Below are 23629 nucleotides of genomic sequence, written 5' to 3' on the forward strand. Positions count from 1 at the left end.
TAGAAGTGTAGTTTTAATTGTAAATGGATAATTTATTAGACATTTGCAGTAACAACTAGTGATCAGCATATTTGGTTTATTTGTTTTTTCGCATCATAATATACATCTTGAAGATCCAATTATGATTGCAGAAAATAAATAGGTTTAGAAAGGTCAGGGGCAATTGCAGCACTATGATTTTAGCTGGGTTCTTAACCATCCTTTGATTCAGAGCCTCATCCAAGACCACAAATCCATCTTTGACCACCACTTACACAAGGGAGGGTAACATTCAAACAGCTAAGTTAAATTATGTTGCACACACAATAGTGCTGATTAAATGTAAGTAAAGAGCTAAGGCTGGTTACTATGTAATAACTAGACTCAAGTATGCATTAGCTTTTAATTCTTTATCACAGGATTTCACTCTCTTAGAACAGTACCTCTTACCTTGAATTTTTTAATGGTAATATTAAATACAATTTATGCAACCTTTCCCCATACCAGAGTTCATGTAAAACTTGAACAAACTTTAATCTTAAAGCAACCAGCTCGACACTTAATTTTGTCAGATTGGCCACATGTGGTGTGCAACATGCTTTCACTTAACTATGCTGCCACACTTTGTCTTAAGACTTATGGATGCAATTAGAATAAAGAAGGTTCACATCATCCTTTTCTTGGTGCTTGCACCATTTAGTTAAAAGGTAATACAATAAGCACAATGTTTGGAGGAAGTTTGCCTCAAGAGTGATAATACTTGTTACTGTACTATTACAGGAGTAAATACTGCATGCACCATTGCAAGCAGTCATCCAGATCAGGGTGGTGTAAACCCACATGCTCATATTTGTTACAATGCTGACAAAATTAAGGAAAAGATGGTTGCTGCTGCATTACTTTAGTTGCAAAATGTATTTAATAGAAATTGTTTCGTTATCATTTGTTTTATGCACTGTGGAATGTAATCACACCAATTGTCACTTTTCTTGTGGGAATATGAAATAGAAAGTGTGATTTTCTAATTTTGATAGGTGGCAGAATTGCATCCAGTCCCAGAGTATGGAAGAGGAGTGAAATACAATACCCTTCTATTGATTCTCTAGAAAGACTGAGGAAAAGTACTATTATATTTAATTCAAATAATTTTATATGAAAAGATAGCAGAAAGTATTGCTCACCTCACTTTATTTCTTACAAAAGGAAACTATTCTAAGGAAATTCTGGCAACTCCAGCTCAGCTCCTTAACCCCTTTTGATCGCAAAAGTTTTTCTCAATAGATCCCCCTTGAATGCAAAAGTCAGCGGAAAATTAACTTTAAAACTGAGAAAACGTCATAAAAGACGTTTTATATAAAATTTTCTGGCGCAATCTGCTGTGAAATGAGTTTCTTTCTAGGTTGTCACATTTGCCTGGAATTCCATGATTTCCCCGAAATTACAACTTTTTACTGGTGCGACGTACAGGAAAATTTAATGAAGTTGCTTATTTTACATCAATGGAGTCGGAAAAATATAGTTTATGATCTTTTACCCGGAAATTTACTGCCTACAGAGAGCCAAAGTTGCAGTGAAACTTAAAAATTAATTTTTGAAGTTTTTTCATTCTGGAATGAATCTCTGTAGACCATCATCCGTATAACTCTGGATGAAGTCATTATACTACTTTGCCTCACAGCATTTTTAGAGAAGCAATGGAAAGGTATTACATTTGTCTCCATAATACTGAGGGACTGGATATCATGCTACTCCCTACTTAAATGGGGTTTGGAAAGTACCTCATTAACCCTCTCGTGCACCGTAAGTTTCCAATAAGTTTCTGTTCCACTCACCATGCATTTCTCAGGCCCGACCAGCCATTTTTTGACGCCACGATACTCTACATTTCCGGTCATATTTTACCCTCACAGATATATCATACCCCAATAAATTTGGTATCAATGGCTTCATAAAGACTTGTACTAGAACATGCACAAATAAAAATAGAGGAAAAAATAATATATAAACAATACAGTCTTGTTTCAAGTCTCCGTATAGAGTATTGTAGACAACAAATCCTAAGTATCAACTCTTCCCCACTCGCTAGCTCGAAATTTTGTGGGCCAAGTTTTTTGTTGAATATATGTTTTGAAGCGGAATTCTGTGAGGATTCTTATGGTATCCTCAAAATCCTCATATGCCTATTAGTTCCTGAGTTACACCGAGAAAACTCTATTTTTTTCCTCACATCAGAGTAGGCTCAAAGCTCCTCATCTACGCTCCTTAGAAAGGCTGCCATATGTTACCATTAAGAAACTTATCCCAACAAATGACGCTCCCAAATTTGACGCATTTTCACCGAAAACTTTAAAATTATCAGTTTTTTTGAAGTTTATGGTGCATTTTGCGTCATCGTGCGCGAGAGGGTTAACATGAACTACAAACAATGTAGTTAATTTTGCAAAATGGAATGCATAAATACTACTGCTCACTACAATTAGAAATCAAATAGAAAGGAGGAGTGTTTACTATAATTTTAGAAAGGAGGAGTGTTTACTATAATTTTCGAGTAAGCACACCCTCATCTTCCAATAAATTAACAAAGGCAGTAACTCTTTGGTGTGAAGGTACGTCCTTCATCACACGCAATGTATCTAACAGTCCCAACAACTTCTTTACACCAACAAACACTCTTCCTTGGCCAACTTCTTTCACCACTTCTGCAATCTGAAATTACAAAAACAGGATATATAGTTAAATTGGATAATTTTGTAATGGGGTATATTCATCCTTACCAGGTGTCACCACTGACTATGTCTTTGGGCCCACGAAGCTTGAACTATTTTGTCAATTATTGTAAATTACCTTTGTTTCTCTGGGACTTGTAACAATTACACCTCAATACAATAAATAATACTATTGTTAATAAAAATGTAGTTGATCATTCTCGTTTTATTCATTGGTAAAAGAGAGAAAATAAATGACCGATGCAAGGTTCTCCTCATTAATTCTTGCATGAAAGCCCTGCAAAATCTAGCAGAATAGGACTTTAAAAAAATTATTTTTATATATATTACAATATTTGCTGAGTATGTGCTTAGGGTGTATCAGTCTCACCTTTGACAAAATTTATCAAAAACATTGAGGCGTCAAGCATCTCAACAGAAAGCTTAACATCTATTGTTTGATCTCCGTGGAGGACACTGGCTTCTGCTTCCAGTGTTACGCTCTGCCCTCAACTCCTGGCCTTAAATGTCATCACCTTTGACCTGCCCACCCTCCTGGTAGTGGCAGGCATCCACCCAAGGTCTTGCTCCACCCCACACAACAAGCAGCAGTCAGTTGGGGGCAGAGTGTAACATGCTGGAAGTGGAAGTTAGTGACCTCACAGACACCCAAACACATGCTAGTCCTAGTGTATGTGTGTGTGGGGGGGTCGAGTTGTTTGATTCCCTGTTTTTTTTTTGATAAATTTCTTCAAAGGCAAGACTGATCCACTAAGCAGGTACTCAGTAAATATTGTAATATAAATAGATTTTTTTAAAAGTCCAATTCTGCTTGATTTTGCAGGGCTTTCATGCAAGAAAGATTTTTAATGAGGAGAACCTTGCAACGGTCATTTATTTTCGCTCATTTACCAATAAATAAAGCAACGAGAATGATCAACTACATTTTTTTCAAAAATAGTATAACTTACTGTATTGAAGTGTAATTGTTACAAGTCCCAGAGAAACAACGGTAATTTATGATAATTGAAAGAATAATTCAGCTTCTTGGGCACAAAGATATAATTGGTGGTGACACCCGTTGACTGGCAACTTTGAATGTACCCAACAGGTGCACCTAACATTACCAAATGTGGGGTACAAACTTGGTGGAGGGACTGTTTTTTGGGTGCCATTAAAGGTAATCGGCTAAAGAGTAGCTTTGCCGGATATTTTGTTTTTATTTATTAATGATCCACGAGACATCCTAGAGTTAAATCAAAGTATGTGCTTATTTTTGTATTCATTCATACACACACTGGTAATATTTCTGTGGAGTCTGATTCACTTATTAGAGTGAAATTCTATTGTGATAAACATTCACAAATTTGTGTCACTGGTAAAAATGAAACTAGTAATGAAAGTTTTGCCACCATGAAATATACACAAAGATAAATATGAAAGCTCACGAAGTCACAATAAGTGACATCACTTGCTTTGCACAGTAAAAGTATGCTATTTTAGGTATCTGATACCCGCAATATAGCGGGCAGCTGCTGCCTCGGCCACAGATTATTGCCACTGCCCGCTGCCTCGGCCACAGATTATTGCCAGATTGTCATACTCAGCCGCTTATATTTCCCGACTTCCTGCCCCAAAACTGAAACTGATTTATAGTTATCGTTAAAAGAGTAAGATCCTGATGTTTCTTGGCAATAGTTAGGTGTCAGAAACCGGTAAATACTGTGCTCTGAGTACGACAATCTGGCAATGGTGGCTATACGTATTTTCATATTGTTGTTCTGTTGTTTATTCAATGTTGTGTTCAAGAAAAAGAATACTCATAATTTAAGTTAGTTTTTGGTTAAAAGGATTCTTTACGATATACAAGTACAGGTAACTCTCGATTTACACGAGTATTGCGTCCCTGAAGAGAGCATATAAATCAAAAACAATGTAAATCAAACGAGAGATAGGTTTTTGTCAAAAAATAAATACCGTATTTTGCGGTGTATAACACGCACCCCAAACTTTAAGACAACAATTTTTTGGGGGGGGGGAAAAAAAAAAAAAAAAAAAAAATTAAAATGCTCAGAAATATGTATGGGTTAAAGAACATTGACAATGTAAAGTTTCCCGAAATTTATATATTTTTGGTGTAATCTTTACAGTTTGAATTGACAAGTGTCCTTGAGTAAAGCAATGAAAATGGCGGCCGGGCTGGTGTTGTGAAAAATACATCCCCGTAAACATACTGATGATGCACAGCTTCTGATATCATAATAAGCATATTATTCCCACCATCACTCGTAGGTTATGACAGACAACTAGGGAAGACACAATTCACATGGTTCTAGTGACACGCGGCATGCAGCTGTTTGTTGTATGGGTGTAATTGTGTGGTTTTCAAACAATGCAAATGGCGGCCAGGCTGGTGTTACGAGAAACATCTCCTCGTACATACTGATTATGTACAGCTTCTGAGATCAAAATTAGCATATTATTCTTACCATCACTCGTAGGGCAAGACACAATTCACGCAGCTCTGGTGACACGCGGCTGTTTGCTGTGTGGGTGTGGTTGTGTGGTTTGTAAACAATGCAAATGGCGGCCAGGCTGGTACTGCATGAAATAACTCCTCGTACAAGACTCATGATGTACAGTTTCTGATATCATATTTACCCCATTATTCTCACTAATATTAATAATTAATAATGAACACATGGATATTTATTTTCTAATATGATTTTTTTATGTAGCTTGTACTGCTACTTAGTCATACAATCGTAAGCCACCTGTGACATCAAGATCATACAAATGGCACCCGACGGAATAATGGGATAACAGCAAGGCATGGGCGATCCTCCACCGATTTAATTTTTGTATAGTAGTTATTTGATCGCCCTGTATTCTATGGTAACGCATTATAAGACAGCTACGGACTATGAAGGATCATTAACAAGAATACAGGTAAGTTTGCAGTTGTTATTGGATAAGACGAAAAACAGACCCGTAAAAACACTCCAAAGAAGAAAAAAAATTAAAAATTTGTACATTCGGCATATAACGCGCAGGGCTAAACTTTCAGGCATTTTTTTATGTGAAAAGGTGCGCGTTAAACGCCAGAGAATACTATTCACTTCGTTCAGTGGAGAGAGAATATTCATATCACCAAGATATCCACTCTGGCACTCGGTCTCAGCCTCACTCGTCTGAGAAAGAAATGAGGGACATCATGAGCGACTGGCTAGTATTAGTACCGGTACCGAGCAGTCTGGTACCGGTACCGTACCATATAGCTGGTACCGTTAGTACCGGTACTGATACCATTACCTGCCCACCCCTATTATTGAGTAGCGTGGCAGCATGGGTACTGTATTGTTGTTCAAGTGGCACGCAGGAAGAACTGAGCTCAGCTGTGTGGCCGCAGCGCCGTGTCAGTCCAGTTGCGTGAGACATATGGTGGCCACTCCATAAAATATCGCGTATAAGTGGAAAAAACGTGTAAATTAAACATTTATTTGGATTTTGGACCCCGCGTTATTTAAAAAACGCGTCAAACAAACTCGCGTAAATAGAGAATTACCTGTATAACATTACCTTCTTTTACTTAGGAAACGTCCTGAATCCTGGATCGGCTATGGTATTGTTAGGTGCGCCTATTGGCAACTAGAAATACCAAATCTCTCTCTCTCAAGCACACACACACACACTTTACACTGCATTGCACCACACCTATCCCTCTGTATTTGAAGGTTTACTATTAATGAATTTGCACATTCACAGATTTAACCCATTATTCATGGATTTACATGTTGGCACAGTTCCCCTAAAATGCACAAATGAATTTAAGCTGTGCTACTCCAAACATTCATCAACATCAGTTGAATTTAATTCCTTTCTCAATATCATATTTTGTGTATCTCTAACAAAATCACTCCTAAGCATCCCTACCCTTCGAATAATAGTATGTAGCTATTATTTGAATGAAAGTCATTGCAAACTGTCTCAACACTTCGTAGCGCGACTATGCCTGCCTAGCCCTACTGCCAACACGCCTGTTTGTTTACGTTTATCAGCCTGCATTATCCAGTTCTTTGAGTTTGGACATGGTAATAACCTCACTCCATGTGACGTCACCACTACCAGCATTTTGACATGACATTACACATGCAAACAAGAGGAAAATGTAATGTTCTTGCACCCATGTTTTGGTGAATATCACACATGAACATTTGAATGGAGACTACCATGGGAAGTTATTTGTACATTTTCACATATTGAAGGTGAATGTTTTTCAATAAAGTTCTTATATATAGTCACATCTGGATTCTTACTTGTTACTCTGGCCCGCGGACTGCCCCCGAAAGTCTCACCTGGCCCTAACTCGGATAACTCTTGATTGCCAACAACACGTTGAGCTTAGTAACTAAACTTCAGTTGATCAACCTGTGATCAGTGAAAGGAGCTGTTTAGGTCTGTACACTCCAGGTGGCACAGGAAAGGGCAGCAGGTGGCCCAGTTAGTTTTATTAGTGTTTTACAGCAAGTATAACAATAATGTCTCTTGATTATGGGGTGCTGGTGCAGTGCAGTGTCAGCACTGCACTCTTGTGTCAAACATATCATAAAATATCAACAAACATGTAAACACATACCTCATCTGGGCTCATTGCTTGCGACTCTTCCAGGACCAGTCTGACATCCTCCACATGTGCAATGTATGGAACCCTGATGACAGCTGTGAAGGCGGAGAGGAGACCCAGCTCTTCTAGCACTGAGCGGCGTTTAGAAGTGCAAACAACAAGGAGCTTGCGACCAGGAGGAGGGGAAGCCGACAGAAGAGAGTACATGGCATCCAAAACAAGGGACTGGTATCGGGGACCAATTGGTGAATAACCCATCAAGTGTTCAAGGTCGTTCATAAAGATGCAGCTCAACTCAGAGCGATATGCATCATCAAATATTTTCTTGATTCTCAAACATTTAGAAGATTCTAAGAATCCAACCATGTCTCGAGAGCTAATTACTTTGATGAAGGGGAAGTCTGAGTTTTTGCACAAATAGGCTGCCAGTGCAGAGGAACCAGCACTTGGGGCTCCTTCAAGCAATATGCAGAGACGACTACTAGTTTCAGGGGATCTTGCCTGCTTCACAAACATTAGTCCCTTTTCCAACAGTTCCCTAGTTGGTCCCCAGTTAACAATTCCTCGCTCAATAAACTGCGACAGGTCTTCATCACTGCTACCAAAAGCAGGCTTCACATCATTTTCAAGGGAATATATAAAGTCTGATCTTGTAATTTTTAGCTTGTCAATGGCCTGTGGATCAACTTCAATTTTATTTCCAAGATGAATGTAGCGCTTCAGGGCTGAGGATGAGGCAGCCTTAACCAGGCCCTCAAGTTCTGCTCCTGAGAAGTTCTTTGTCAAGGTAGCAACCTCTGCAAGATCAACATCATGGTCCAGCTTATTGCTCTCCACCATCTTTGCTGTTTTAATCTTCAGGATGTCAAAACGACCCTGTTCATCAGGAAGTCCAATTTCTACTTGAATTTCCAATCTGCCCGGCCTCAATAGAGCTTCATCCATCATGTCCTTTCTGTTGGTCATGCCAATAACCAGAATATTGTTGAGTTGCTCCACACCATCAATCTTGGACAGCAGTTGGTTGACAACAGTGTCATTGACACCAGTGCTGCCAGCAACAGAACCTCTTTGTCTGCAGATGGCATCAATTTCATCAAAGATGATGATATGAAGCCCAGAGTTTGGTCCCATCCGTTTTTCCTCTTCCTCAGCCTCAGCAAAAAGCCGGCGCACATTGGCCTCAGACTCTCCCACATACTTGTCAAGGATTTCTGGGCCATTGATGATTTTTGGCTCTCGAGCATTGAGCATTTTCCCTATTTGGCGGGCCATCAAGGTTTTGCCAGTACCTGGAACACGAGAATGTTAAAAAGCATAAATAAAGAATTTTTTCATAAATTATTTTACTTGAGCTTCATTCTATTGTAATACAGAAATATAGACCTCTAATTACAATATGAAAGTTGGTTCATGGTAATATCAGTTTTCACTTTAAGTGTTACTTGAGTGATGAGCCTTTTTTAAAAAGCTTTGAGTAAATAAAAACATAACTAGAACTATCATAATCATCAGAGGGAAATATGCTGAACTATGTGTTGCCTCACCCAACCATCAACTCCATTCTACTTGCCCAGATAACTGCCACACTGTACAACACCCAAATTCTTTCCCCTAGGCATTGCCCATGTTCTACACTAAAACCTCACCCAATTTATATCTCCCCTGAGTAATATTAAACTTAGATTTAGAAGCAAGCTGTACAATGTCAAGGAGCAGTTTTGTGGGAAACCAGTGCTCTGCCATTCCCATTTATGCAGTTTTCAAGATAATTCCTCTTCTCCCGTTAGTTTAACTTTTTTTCTTCATAAGACACCCTATTATCCAAAACTATTTTATTCATCAGATCAACAAAGAACCACCAACTGAGTAGTACCTGGAGGTCCAAATAACAGAAGACCTTTAACGTGATTCACGCCCAACTCCTCAATTACTTCTGTTGGAAATACTCTGGAGGCAAAGGCTCTTCTCAGGATATGAATGAATTCCTCATCGAGGCCACCAATTCCCATCTTCTGGAAGTCCCAATCGGCAGAGAAGAGGCTGCTATGGCTTGATCGGGCCTGTAGATATATTTGAAATTAGGTGGATAAAAGCAGGATTGACTGAATACTTTGTTCTAAATAACAATTATTAATGTTTGGTTCCCACAGTATGTTTTCAAATCATTACAAGGTACAGTCTCTGAAACCATTAATACTACAAGTTCCAATATCTGGTAATTTAATAACTTTATAACATGCTTTTATCATTATCCTTTCTCTTTTGCCCACCTTCACCATGCCTCCGAAACATGGGCATGGAATTGAGTCACAGCAAGGGAGAGATATGTACAGCAAAGATGAAATAATTGAGAATAGCATGTGAATGAACTAAACTAAAGCATAGAGACAGCAAGGAAGAATTCCAATTTCCTATTTTGACATTCAAGTATATTATGTTGAATGTTAGTAGCTAAATAGAATTTAAGTAAATATCCAAAATAAAACATAATAATAGTAATAAAAATAATAATAATAATCTTAAACCAACAAAATTACTCTCAAAATTTAAAACAAGACACTTCTTACACAGTTCCTCATGATGACCACTTGACTGACTGTGTCCACATCACAGCTTCATACGTCCATGGGTAGTGAAAGCATGAAAATGATTTTGACAATGTGAATCATTTTCCAGTAATGAAGTAATTTATAATTATGAAACCCAGAGTAAACCTTTTAGCGATCAATATAATATAAATTATGGAGTTTTGACAATATGCTATGCACTAATGCAAATGCATATATCCATATGATTGAGTATATAATACCTTTGCTCTGCCTGTTAGTATGAGGACAGAAGTTGCAGCTTTCTCAAAAATGACAGTAGAATTTGGTTGTAGAACCCCGAAGCTTATCTTCTTAGGTTCACTTTTTGTTCTGCCAAGTAGAGATTCTGGATCAGCAGCTATGGGTAAATAAAAAAAATTATGCTGTATTTCCTGTTCCTAATTAGGTGGCGGTATGTGCTACACCCCATGAAAAAGGAAACACTCGCTTAGTCAGAAGTTACTAAAATGGCCTGCATTTCAAAGTTAAAGGTCTCTCAATCAAATATTTGTCTTGGTAACAGACCAATATCAATTACTCCAATCTTATCGAAAGTCTGAGCATTTCGTGTCCACTAATTTTCTAGGTTTATTGAAAGGTTTGGTTTGTTTTCACCTTGCCAGTTTGCATACCAGAAAAACCTAATGGCCACTGATACACTTCTGAAATTGCACTAGATGAGGGATCCGAAGCCAGACTATTGGTGCAGCATCATGCACAGAAATGTTCACATCGCTCAAGGGTCATATGACTATATTAACCTGTTCCAAACCATGATGTATATACGATGTCATGTCCTGCCACGGGCAGTAAACCATGACATACATATGACGTCATGCCTTAAATAGTTTACCATGGAAAAAACATTTATTTTCTGTGGTTTATCATAGCTTCAGAAAACTTGTGGATGGCTAACCATATTATTTTTACAAGACAAAAAAGAGTTAGAGTTGGAGAGAGAGAGAGAGAGAGAGAGAGAGAGAGAGAGAGAGAGAGAGAGTATGTGTGCATGCATGCGTGTGTGTGAGTATTTACCTAGTTGCCTAGTTGTATTTACCTAGTTGTGAAATACAGGAAAAGAGCCATACTAGGCTTGTACTAGGTGTGTGTGTGTGTGTGTGTGTGTGTGTGTGTGTGTGTGTGTGTGTGTGTATTTGGCATGCTGATTACTGAGTGACAATAATACTTTCCTGCCAATAATTTATATTTTCCGTCAAAACAGTATTTCCAGCGATCGCCACCTCGTTTATGTTTGTGGAGAGGTTTGCAGTTTAAGGCCAGGGTTCGGGTTCAGGAGTGACAATTTTTTTTTTTTTCAAAAAACATTTAAAGTTGTTCTATAAACTCTTAAAAACAAGTTATGTGTAATGAATATGGTAGAAAAAAATCTTGGGGTGGCAACATCAGCAGTATATGAGAAGGATGTATGCCATGGATGTCAGAGGGTGAGGCGTTTTAACTCTTATTTACTCGCTCCAGAAGGGTGATAACTGAACAGTGAAACTTTTACAAGTTATCCTACTTATGGCACGTTGACAGGGGAGGGGTGGAGACACACAGTCACTCCTCAAGGCCAGTGCTTGCTGACATAGCGACGTGCAAGTGTCGCGCGGCGCTGGCTATGAAGTGTATGAAGCTAAGAAGGAAAAAAGAAGGCAGAAAAGGCAGAAGAAGAGAGCAAGAAAAGACAAGAAGGCATCACCTATGAGGCAGGAGGAGGTGACCTGTAGCTGACACGTGCGACACGAACCAAGTAGTTTTGTTTTTTTTATTATTTTTTTTTTGGGGGGGGGGGAATTGGACAATGGATATATTTATTTTTCTATATTTCAATGAAGAAGTGTTTACTTTTTGTTTATTGTGTAAATATCACTATATACTGGAAAAAGCTCATCCAGAGGGAATAAAAATGAGTTACTACCAACCAAAGTGTTTGATGGCCAATATCTCAAAACATGAATCTTCAGCTTCAAAATTTTTTGTACATTTCAAATCAGATGATATTTCCATGAAACTGTGTGCATACATGGATAATTTTATGCTCTTGAAAGTTACGGTCTTTAATTTGAATCATTTCTTAATGTAAAATAAAGAAAAATAAATTTATGTAAAACGTGGATACGGAATCATACAGAGTTCAGATATAATTTCAATTTTTTTTTTTAAATAGATAAATTATAATTTTTAAAAACTGACACCTTAACTTGTTTAGGCAACCATTAAACCATTACCACCTATAATTTCGTACATCTAAGATGAAAAATATTTAATGTAGAACAATTATTTTGCCTGACATGTCATGTCATCGAGTATGACATGACATGACATACCAACAGCATTCTAATCCAGGGAGAACAAAGATACCCAAAAGTGCAAGTTAGCTGCAAAGTTTGAACTCTATATTTCCAATAGTTTATTTTTGACAAATATTTCTTGGAAAACCCAAACTACCACCTTAATATAAGTGCCATTGCTGCTCTAAAACTTCACTAGCCAGTGACCCATAGCTGAACCTTGACCTTATAAGACACAGGGTGATTTTCAAGGTCATTTTTTGGGGGGGGAAAAAAAGTGCGTCTTATAAGCCATCAAATACGGTAAATGGGATTTTTTGGTTTCTTAATTTAAGGTTAACATTTAAAATTGAAATCTACCCTTTCAGAGCCTCAGCTAAATATTTGTTTTAAACAAAATCTCTCTCTCTCTCTCTCTCTCTCTCTCTCTCTCTCTCTCTCTCTCTCTCTCTCTCTCTCTCTCTCTCTCTCTCTCTCTAATATAAATATATATATATATATATATATATATATATATATATATATATATATATATATATATATATATATATATATATATATTGTGTGTTCACTTACTAACCTTCAATTTCTTTGGGAATTATTGAAAGAGCCTTTTTGTCCTGAAACTTCAAAACCATTGGCATCCCAACAGTGAAGCAGTGCCTGTTGAACTGTTCATTGACACACTTTGCCAGCTGATCAGTGTTGAAGGTTTCTGGTGCCATGTTCCTCTTCTGTAGCATGTCAATTTCCAGCACCAGTGTTCCAATCAAGTCTTTGTGAGGATTTGGTACATGAGGCTCAACTGTAATCTGTCAAAATAAACTGAATAAGTTAACACACAGTGTCAGATTAACCTCTTTGGAGCATTACGCCTGACTTGATATGGGGCCCATAACCTATTACAGGTTGAGAATCCTTTATCCAAAATCAGAAAGTCTTTTGAATGCTGACATGATACGTCACAAATGGAAAATTCCACAAAGTGATGGGTAGGTTCCACCACATACAGCTGTTGTGTGCCGCTCAGGGTTGCCAGGTCTATGGTTTACCCGCCCAGCTGGGTCGGTAAACCTACTGCTGCGTCGACACCTTGGGCGTAAAAACATCTGCCCGCCACCACCGCGAGTTTTGGGTGGCTTTTGGGATGGGATTGGGCGGGAACACAGTCCACGACCTGGCAACTCTGGTACTGCTATGCGTTAGTTTGTTGTCAGCAGGTGTCACATCAACACCTTCGCTCATTACTCATTGTGATCACCGCGTGCTGTAAAGATAGTGTTGAAAATGTCAAAAGGGCCGCCAGATTCCAAAATCCAAAAAAATCTAAAATCTGCAACACTTTCGCTCCCAGGGATTTCGGATAAAGGATTATAATCCTGTAAAAGGAAAATCATTAAGTAACCTCCATGCTTTCAGGAATTTTCAGGTATACATCAATATGTCTACTTGAATCATACTGTATGTATTAAAGGCAAACAAAGCAAATAAAAGTCTGAAAATGAGAGAAAAGAATGAAGAACATAGAGCTACAACAACCATACATGGAAAACAATGGAGACACAATAGGAAGATCATTATTCATTCATTGTACATGTGAAAAACGAATCTCTTTGCAATATGTGGAAAACCTGAGATCACAGAGAAGCTATGCATCCTTAATGTACAGAAAAGAAACTAGACATGCCCTCCCCCTTACTTGAGAGCAATCTCAATACACTGCAAACATGTTAAATTAGCATTTTTTCACAGTATTCAATATCATGTCAATCAGTACTAACTAGCAATAACAACAGCATATATGTAAATTCCATTCATGCCCTGCTGAAGTCAGCAGAAAAGACATGAAGTGAAAATACACAAGTAAAAAATATTTTGAGATAAAAGTGGGCTTAAGACAGGGGTGTGTCATGTCACCATGGTTATTCAATATTTATATGGATGGTGTTATTAGAGAAATGAAGGGCAAAGGTGAAGTTGGAGTAAGAATGTTTGATGAGGGAAGGAAGTGGGTACTGAATTCGATACTGTTTGCTGATGACACGGTGCTCATTGCAGAAAATAAAAGTGACCTACAAAATTTGGTCAGTGTTTTTGATAGTGTCTGTAACAGGAGAAAGCTGAAAGTAAATGTCAACAAAAGTAAAGTGATGGTTTGTGAGCGAAGTAGAAGTGAGGTTGTAGATTTTGTATGCCCAAACAGAGTGGGAATTAAATGTGAAAAAGAATGCAAAATAATTTTGAATGGTGAAGAAATGGAGAAGGTCAATGAGTTTAAGTACCTTGGATCAGTTATGTGTAAGCATGGTGGTATGGAGGGAGAGATAAGAGAAAGGGCATTGCAAGGAAGGGTGGTAGGGTCTTTGGGACGAATCATGAATGGCAGAAGTGTGAGCATGGAAGTAAAGAGGGATTTGAGAAATACAATAGTACCAACCCTCACATATGCATGTGAAATGTGGGCCTGGAATGAAAGTCAGAGGTCTAGAGTGCAGGCAGTGGAAATGAGTTATCTGAGGAATGCTTGTGGTGTGAGTAGAATGGCTGGAATGAGTAATGAAAGTGTGTACGAGCATTTTGGAATGTGTCACAGGGATGAAGGGAAGAAGTGTGGAGTGGTGGAAGAAGTGAGCGACAGACTTTAAAGTGGTTTGGCCTTGTGGAGCGAATGAAGGAGAGTAAGATGACCAGAAGGGTGTATGTGAGTGAGATAGAGAGAGGGAATGCTAGAGGATGACCTCCAGTGAAACGGAGGGATAGGGTGCAAGAGTATGTTAGGGAGAGGGGGGAAAGATCTTTCAGAAACTTTGAGCAGGCAAGGAGGGAGTGTCTGGATAGAGAAAGTTGGAAGCTCTTCTGCCGTGGCCATCCCCTGGTGGGAGCTCCTAGGAGCAGGCGTCGATGAAATGATGATGATGAATGAAATTATTATTTTTTTTTTTAAGAGGAGGTAGTGGCAGAATTATTATCCTATGACACCTGACGGTGGGCTCATATCACCGATTAGTAATGACTTCCTTCTTACCTCCTGCTCCAAAGAGAGGTATGCATGCTTGCGCTGGATGGCATTGAATCCCACATAGCCAGGTTTGACCCCTTGATGACGGATGATGGTATAGACAAAGGATCCCTGGCCAGTGTTCACCTTTACATATCTGCAAAGTGAACGGTACACCTCAGCCTTTGTTTTCTTTTGGGTTGTTTTTTTATTTCTTGAAACACAGATCCTCAGTGTTATATATTTACCTCTTATTTGCAGTAGGCCCTGGGACTTTCACCCATTTTTCCATCACTATCCTTTTCAACATGAGTAATATATAACTCCCCTTAGAGAAGTTAATCATGATACATCATACAGCAGACAGAGAATCAAAAACAATGAAATAAGGTCTCAAGCTATTGTTGTAAAGTTTAAATTATCATGTTTTGTGGCAACCAAAATTCACTTACTGAACATGCTGAGGAAAGTCACTGCCACAGACAATAACACAGTTAGTATAAGACAGTTCCTCTGCTGGGCATTTTGCAACCTTCATCTTTGTTCTGAAAAGAAAAAATGAATAATGAATAAAGTATAAGTACCCAAGTTACATAGATTTCCTGGACAAAATCAACATTATAACCAGATTCTCTATTTGCACAATGGGAACACAGTAAAAAGAAGACTAAACTGCACGTTTTGTGAATAACCATTAGGGTGGCTTTACATTTTGTTCATTTTGAGTTTTTCAAAAATTTATGTATCCATTAAGCTCAGTAAAGGGAATTTCTCTGGTTTAGAGAAAATCTCATGAATTTAATAGGTTTGCATATTAGTAATACTATGTACTATTTTCCTGACCGACTTTTAAATTCTGACCATGTGCCAGTAAAACTATCTGGATGAGATACACTCTACCAGCCAAACTAGTCTTTCTCCAGCCCATCCATTTGCATACCTGGTCGGCATATCTGTCAATGTGTTATGGGTCAACCCCCTCCCATGTTCTGTCTTAGTTGGCCAGACCCCAGATTGGTGGTGGCCCCACCAGGTAAGAGAACCAGGTATGAAATCCCCCAAAATCCATATTCCTTCAGGTCTCAAAGTTTGGGTAAATAGTATCTGTAGCTTCACCTGTCTCACAATAGCATACAAATTCTTTATTGCTGGGAAGTTTTGATGTTTTAACCCTCTCCCGCACTGTAAGTTTCTATTCCACTCACCATGCATTTCTCAGGCCCGACCGGCCTTTTTTTCCGCCATGATACTCTACATTCCCGGACGTATTTTACCCTCACAAATATATTGTACCCCAATAAATTTGGTATCAATGGCTTCACAAAGACTTGTACTAGAACATGCGCAAATAAAAATAGAGGAAAATAAAAAATACAAACTCATTTCAGGTCTCCGTATAGAGTATTGTAGACAATAAATCCTAAGTACTATCTCTTTCCTAGCTAGCTAGCTCAAAATTTTGTGGGCCAATTTTTTTGCTGAATATATGTTTCGAAGTAGAATTTAGTGAGAATTCTTATGATATCCTCAAAATCCTAATACGCCTATTCGTTCACGAGTTACACCAAGAAAACTTTATTTTTTTCGAGGTGACCGACCCCTCCTCCCTCCTCCTCATCTACACTCCTAAGAAAGGTTGCCATATGTTACCATTAAGAAACTTATCCTAACAAATGAAACTCCCAAATTTGACACACTTTCACCAAAAAAAATTTAATAAATTTTTTGTTTTTATTTTGCGTCATCGTGTGCCAGGACCTTTTTACCCATGATGACATGAAACGCATCATCATGCGCAAGAGGGTTTATTAATCTGCTAACTTTTCCTTGTGGAAATCACTATGTAGATTCCTGAGTTTCCCTAACCTCTTCTCAAAACTAGTATTTTTTGTGAAAACTAACATAAATTCATAGCTAACACACCAAAACTCATAAAAAATAAAGCAGATTTATCCTCACAATATGCAGAAATGAGGAAATATATGCACTCATGCCTACAAAACCATGAGGAAGGTGGTGGCCTGTGCTGCTACTGGAGTTGAACCCTTGCATTGACCACTGTAGTGAAAACTGCACATTGCAAGGTGTATAACAAGAATTTATCATTAACAATTAAACTAAAGAAATCTAACCAAAACTAACATCGGGGAAAATTTACGAAACCTTAGCCACCTCTGGCAAAGTTAATACATACATAATGGATTTCTTTTTGGTCCCTGAATGCAGTGCAGTAACAAGTGACTTCCAGAAAGGAAAAAGAATCCAATTCAGGGACTATTTATTGTTGAAAATAGGGGATAATAATTCACAAAAGCGTCGCCTCCTCTGGCGACGGTGCCGCCGACACAGCCGCAAAATAGCTTGCAGAGGGTTTGGGGTGGGGAGCATATTTAAACTACCAACCGAACTTTATGACCTAACAGCTAACGGGGGGGCTTTGCCCCCCTTGACCCCCCTTCTAACCAGGGGGGGAAGAGCCCCCCTGGACCCCCCCTCATGTATATGCGAATTATTTCTGCAAGGAGGTATTTATCGCAACACCGACAGCACCGTCGCCATGGCGGCCGCCGCCAGAAGAGGCGACGCTTTTGTGAATTATTATCCCCTATTTTCAACAATAAATAGTCCCTGAACTGGATTCTTTCTCCTTTCTGGAAGTCATTTGTTATTGCACTGCATTCAGGGACCAAAAAGGGTAAAATTCTAGTGTTTGCCCATACTCCCCCCTCCCCCCCATATAAGCCTGGGGACCTGGTGGGAACACGGGGTTTCAGGTGGGGGACACGAAATCCGTCGCAATCGCGTATTTTTTTAGTGGGGTGGGGGGGTGCGGGGGGATAAAAACTCCCTAGATCTAGGGAAATTCCCTAAATTTAGGGATTTATCCTCCCACCACCACTAAAATAAGAGTTTGCGACAAATTTAGTGTTTCCCATACGGAAACCACGCACTCACTGGATCCCCAAGCTTATTTTGGGAGAGAAGCGTAGTGAACCCACCAAACGATGCTCACCTCACCATCTGGTGTGGCGCCGGAGGCCATCTGCCCTCACATAAACCGCCTACACTACACTCATGCCCTCTCTCTCTCGTAGGTTGTCACCTCATCGCAAGGTTTCTGTCCTCCAAGTAGAGTACGTGGCACCAAACACAGTGTATCTTCATTGTTTATCACTGACACAAGCAAAACCACCGGCATCCATGATCTGTCCAACGCCGCGCTTTAAACAGTACTGCGGGTTCTACAGCAAGTGCAGGCTCTCGAACCTCCTGCCCGAGCTGTTCGAACACGTGAATCCTTACTGACCGCATTTTGAATCTGCTTCACGGGTTCGTATTCCCAGTATACAAGGTGATTGTGGATATTGACTCCGCGCCTCCAGAATACGATAATACGCCTCCATATATCATAGTTAAAAAAACAAAGTACTACTTAAAAGTAAAGAAGAAGCCAAATTAATCCCCTTCTCCCAACGATCTTGGGGGACCCGCGGGAAGTCGGGGTATTTGGGTGGGGAAGCATATTTAAACTACTCCAACCGAACTTTGCCCCTCTCGACCCCCTCCTCTTAAAGTACCCCATCCGAACTTTACGACCTAACAGCTAACTGAAGGACATTGAACACAGGTAACCTGCGTTCGAACCTGCTTCATGCGTTCGTATGTGATACCAAACCTGCTTCACGCGTCCGTACGTGCTACCAGTAAGTAAATACATAGTCGTATATGACGGTTGCAAGATTCCTATGACGTAAATTACTTAACATTTAGATGCTTCATTATGATCTTAATGCTGTAATGGGGGGGCTTCGCCCCCTCGAACCCCCCTTTGGTATGGAGAGTGAGTGAAATTGCGTGGTTTCCGTACGTTGTAAAAAAAAACCGGAATGTATGAAGTTTCCCTACATCTAAGTAATTGTAAGGAATTTCCCTACATCTAGGGTATTTTTCAACCCCCCATACCTCAAAAACTATGCATTTACGACGCATTTCATGTTTACCACTGCATTCCCCAAAGTCTCAATGGCCCCCTAGCCAATTTTGGTTGCGAGGGGTGAGTATGGGCAAACACTAGAATAATACCCCAAAAAGAAATCCATGATGTAAGTATTAACTTTGCCAGAGGTGGCTAAGGTTTAGTAAATATTATCCCTAACATCACCTAATGAGGGGGTCTGTCACCCTTGACTTTTTATTTTAAACCAACCATGCCTAACATCATCGAATGGGGATGGCTTCCCCCATTCACCCCCTCAGGGTAGCCATTTCAATGGGAAATGGTTATCGAGAGAGGAATAGTATGACATAAGACGTCAGAAAAAGGTAATTGTGGAGATTCACTACACGCCTCCAAAATACAATATCACGCCTCCATATTATACTTAAGGGACGAAATACATGTCCCTTAACCATAATATGAAGGCGGAAAAACTTAAAAGTAAAGAAAAAGTGGTAAAGGTATTGAAAAGGCATATTATAAATACATACGCGCGCTGTTTTTGCTGGTGTCGGCAGCGGTGGCAGTGTTGCCAACGATCCGGTAAGCGATGGCACGCTAGGTTAGTGATGGTACGTTTAATTAGCGATAGCCCACACATGTGAGACCACCTTTACCCAAAGGGTTTTGTGAAGGTTTGGGCCGGGTATAGTATTGGGTAAGGGTGCGTGTTAAAAAAAAAAAAATAACCACGCATGGTGGACCTGGTCTCACATGCGTGGGCTAATCGCTAACTAAACGTGTAGTGCGGCGACGGCCTGATGAACGAGCCTCCCATAACCCACTTAGCCAGTGGGGTACCTCTTTGGCCGACTCGGTAAGGAGTGGCTCTCCCGTCACGCTGGTTGCGGGTTCAATCCCAGGCAGCCGGGGAATACCCTCACTTTGTCTTGATTAATTTCTCGTGTTATTTCGATACACGCAGAGGCCGTGTTGAGAAATAGGAAGGATAGAAAATAAGCTCGTCGGGTCATTACACTGGTGGCATAGCGGTGGGCATCCTCTCCTGCAGTTCTGTTGAGTTTCCCCGAAGGGGTAACATGTAGGATGGCCCATGCTCCGAGGGTAATAGAAAATGGGAGAGTTGGAGGTATGTCTCAAAGGGACATTGTGGAGTTATGTCTCAAAGGGACATTGCCAACACACAGAAATTAATCTACATAGGGGGGAAAGCCGTGTAGTGCGGCGACGGCCTGATGAACGAGCCTCCCATAACCCACTTAGCCAGTGGGGTACCTCTTTGGCCGACTCGATAAGGAGTGGCTCTCCCGTCACGCTGGTCGCGGGTTCAATCCCAGGCAGCCGGGGAATACCCTCACTTTGTCTTGATTAATTTCTCGTGTTATTTCGATAAACGCAGAGGCCGTGTTGAGAAATAGGAAGGATAGAAAATAAGCTCGTCGGGTCATTACAAACGTACCATCGCTAACCGGATCGTTGGCAACACTGCCACCGCCGCCAACACCAAAACAGCGTGCGTATGTATAATATGCCTTTTCACTACCTTTACCACTTTTTCTTTACTTTGAAGTTTTTCCGCCCTCATATTATGGTTAAGGGACATGTATTTTGTCTCTTAAGTATAATATGGAGGCGTAATATCGTATTTTGAAGGCGCGTAGTGAATCTCCACAATTACCCAGAAAAAAAAGTGTCAAACTTCAGAGAAGAGGTAGAGTTGGAGACTTGGAGGCATATGCTATAGCTACCCGTGGCCTTAATGCTCATTTCTGTCTCATTGGCCCTCGAGACTGTGGTAGGTAAGAACCCATGTCCCCGGGCCAGAAGGCAGGTGTGACATCCGGGTTACCATTGTTTACCTTCCCCAGGCATCCATTTATTGCCACCCCAAAAGGAAGGATTAACAGCTGGGTGAGATGGGTGCCAACTGCCCAGGCCGGGATTTGAACCCAGACCTGCGGATTCATAGGTAAGCACGAAAACCACTACACCACACTGCAATGGGTGTAAAACTAGATAAATACCTAAGTGTGAAAGTGATGTGGAAATAAGAAAATGACTGAAGGAATTGTTGCTCAAATAAACGGAGATCGTAATGCATTGCGTTGGTAGAGGCAGAGGAAGGTAGGGGCAAGTCATGTTACGGACAGAGGTAGGGTCAGGTCACGTTACTGGCAGAGGTAGGGTCAGGTCACATTACGGCAGCCACGTCACCGCCTGTCCCTCCCATCCCCGCCCACCAAACACAATAACTAGGAGGCGGTTCCCGTTGATCTAGGAGGTTGGACCACACTTACCTTGAGATAGAGGGGTGATTGGACTTTACCGACGAGCTCAACGATTCTCACATGCGTCAGTGTCAGCAGTTAAAGCAAAGACAACACATGATCAGCTGGGTGAGACAGCAGCGGGGACTGGGCTAGAATGGGTACAGGTTCACAACTTCACACGCTTGGTCCGAGTCTTGATCTCGGCTCGGGGGAGGTATGAGGTAGAGTCTCTTGATAGATCTCTATAAAGGGACTCTAGTATGAGGGAAACTTGAGTCCCTTGATCTATAAAGGAACTCTAAGGGAAGCCTGCTGGAAGGTGATCTTCTTTTCCGAGCTAGAGTAGAACTAAAGCTCCCTTGGGGTATATCCCCAACGAAATACACACAAAAAAAAAAAAAAAAAAAAAAGATGGTGTTTGCCTGTTTGGATGTGCACTGTCAGATGTGTGACAAGGGTGTGGATTCGATGAGACTGCGGAGCATGTCGTGTGTGAGAAGCATGACAGAGAAAGAACGAAAATAATGCTTGTGTTTTTTACTGAAATGGGACGTGAAGTGGATGTGTTTGCTGAGAGTGGATGGTGCTGATGGCTGGAATGAGGGGTCATGAATGAGTGATTGAAACAATGAAAGAGTTTTGGAATTGTGACATCAATATCAGGATCAAGTGGAGGAACAATAGTGGACAATTTTACCTAGAATTACATATAATTTCAGGACCCAGACTAAGTGTGCCAGATGTGTGATAGGGGTGTGGACAAGACTGTGCAGCATGTAGTGCTGGAATGCAAGAAGTATGACAGGGAGAGAACGAAGATGATGCATGTGTTTCTGAGTGAGATGGGACGTGGAGTAAACGGGAGGACTGGAAGGGAGTGGATGGTGCTGCTGCTGGGGCTCAGTGGAGAGACGAGTGGACGAGTGATTGAGGCATGCAGTGAAAGAGTTCTTGGAAGGCATGTGGCGTGCAAGATGTAGGGAATGATATCTTGCCCCGAGAACATTGACTTCCCGCAGTTTTTTTTTTTTTTTTTTTTCACAGGAGCTGCCGATATAAAGGCCTGGCTGGGGAGAAATCCCGAGCCACCTGTGTCATCAAGATCAAGATCAAGATTGATCTGTCAATGTACCCATTCTAGCAAGGCCCCTGCGGAACGCCCCCACAGGCAGGTTGAATGTCAGAAGTAGACGTTTCACAACAACACTCCTTCAGTTTCTTCAAGCTAAGAATTATTACATTGTATATATATATATATATATATATATATATTTATATATATATATATATATATATATATATTTATATATTGTCGATTCTAAAACAATCTCCCACTCCCAAGTCGCCCGTGGTGATTGTCACCTTAACTACAAGACAAGACTTCATATATATATATATATATATATATATATATATATATATATATATATATATAGATATATATATAGATATAGATATATATAGTCTGTTTCACTTAATCTGTCCACCACCAAAGCGGGAATTTTTATGGAGGTGGCACCAGCGCACTTCTAGTTCGTGAATACCTTCTTAATTCCTCCAAGGTGAATAAGTGAAAATCAACTATTGATTGATAGTTTATTGTTGCAGGTAAACAACAAGGGAGAAGGGAGGAACATGCCGTCCCAACCCCCAGGCAGGATGTTGTCATAGACATTCAAGCTTATTTTTCAATTATATATTTGAATGTTTATGTATAAAAAAAAGTCCTTTGCTTCGAATCTAACATACATGAACAGAGAGACTTGTATCAAGTAACATGGTCACGTTATGCTCGAACGATGTATGGGTTTTCAAATTCATTAATTGATAGCTCATTTCAAGTATATTAAAAGACATCTGGCTCTGCAAATGCAAATAAAGGGTATCTTAATAATTTGCTGCATGTAAATAACGCTTAATAATCGAAATAATAACTGTTGAATGCGATGGTAGGCTATTTCGCATATTAATTAGGCTACCCATGTTATTTACATATTGCAACACATCAAAATTCCTTATGTATAGACACTTGCAGAGCCCGATATCACTTGATATACCTGAATGAGATGAAATATGGGTATCTAGAAGGCTATAGAATAGATCGTTCAAGTATGATCAGACTGTACTGTATTAATATATCGCTGCAAATCGGCATGTTTGCGGTTCATATAAGAGGGCTTGAGGGTTTTTTGTATACACAAATATTCAAA

General features: G+C 40.0%; 2 protein-coding genes across 10 annotated transcripts in view; one reads left to right on the top strand and one right to left on the bottom strand.

Annotated features, from left to right (window-relative positions):
• Nucleotides 1-23629, top strand: part of LOC127004517 (uncharacterized) — a 46224-nt gene that overhangs the window by 8072 nt on the left and 14523 nt on the right. For 4 of the 8 annotated variants that reach the window (XM_050872334.1, XM_050872328.1, XM_050872329.1 and 1 more), the window contains one exon: nt 7354-7501. The exons of the other annotated variants lie outside the window; for them this stretch is intronic. The gene's annotated coding sequence lies outside the window, so the exon portion shown is untranslated. Of the gene's footprint in view, nt 1-7353; nt 7502-23629 lie in introns of those variants that run through there. 8 annotated transcript variants of the gene reach the window in all.
• Nucleotides 63-21641, bottom strand: LOC127004516 (vesicle-fusing ATPase 1-like). 2 transcript variants are annotated; one of them, XM_050872326.1, is made up of 8 exons: nt 21447-21641; nt 15644-15736; nt 15219-15348; nt 12774-13005; nt 10121-10257; nt 9185-9371; nt 7321-8600; nt 63-2685 (listed from the first exon to the last, which is right to left on the bottom strand). In XM_050872326.1, exons 2-8 carry the CDS (start codon nt 15727-15729, stop codon nt 2515-2517), a joined length of 2223 nt encoding a protein of 740 aa, XP_050728283.1. In that variant the 5' UTR covers nt 15730-15736; nt 21447-21641; the 3' UTR covers nt 63-2514. The 2 variants fall into 2 exon arrangements, with proteins under 2 accessions (XP_050728283.1, XP_050728284.1); XM_050872327.1 differs by lacking the exon at nt 21447-21641 and adding an exon at nt 21298-21319.

Source organism: Eriocheir sinensis, chromosome 28 (assembly GCF_024679095.1).
Source record: "Eriocheir sinensis breed Jianghai 21 chromosome 28, ASM2467909v1, whole genome shotgun sequence".
Lineage (NCBI taxonomy): Eukaryota > Metazoa > Arthropoda > Malacostraca > Decapoda > Varunidae > Eriocheir > Eriocheir sinensis.

Coding starts and splice junctions, on each gene's coding strand:
- LOC127004516 (XM_050872326.1), bottom strand. CDS start 15,729: ATGAAGGTTGCAAAATGCCCAGCAGAGGAACTGTCTTATACTAACTGT. Junction 15,349..15,643: donor GACTTTCCTCAGCATGTTCA/GTAAGTGAATTT, acceptor TTCACTTTGCAG/ATATGTAAAGGTGAACACTG. Junction 9,372..10,120: donor TACTAACAGGCAGAGCAAAG/GTATTATATACT, acceptor ATATATCTACAG/GCCCGATCAAGCCATAGCAG.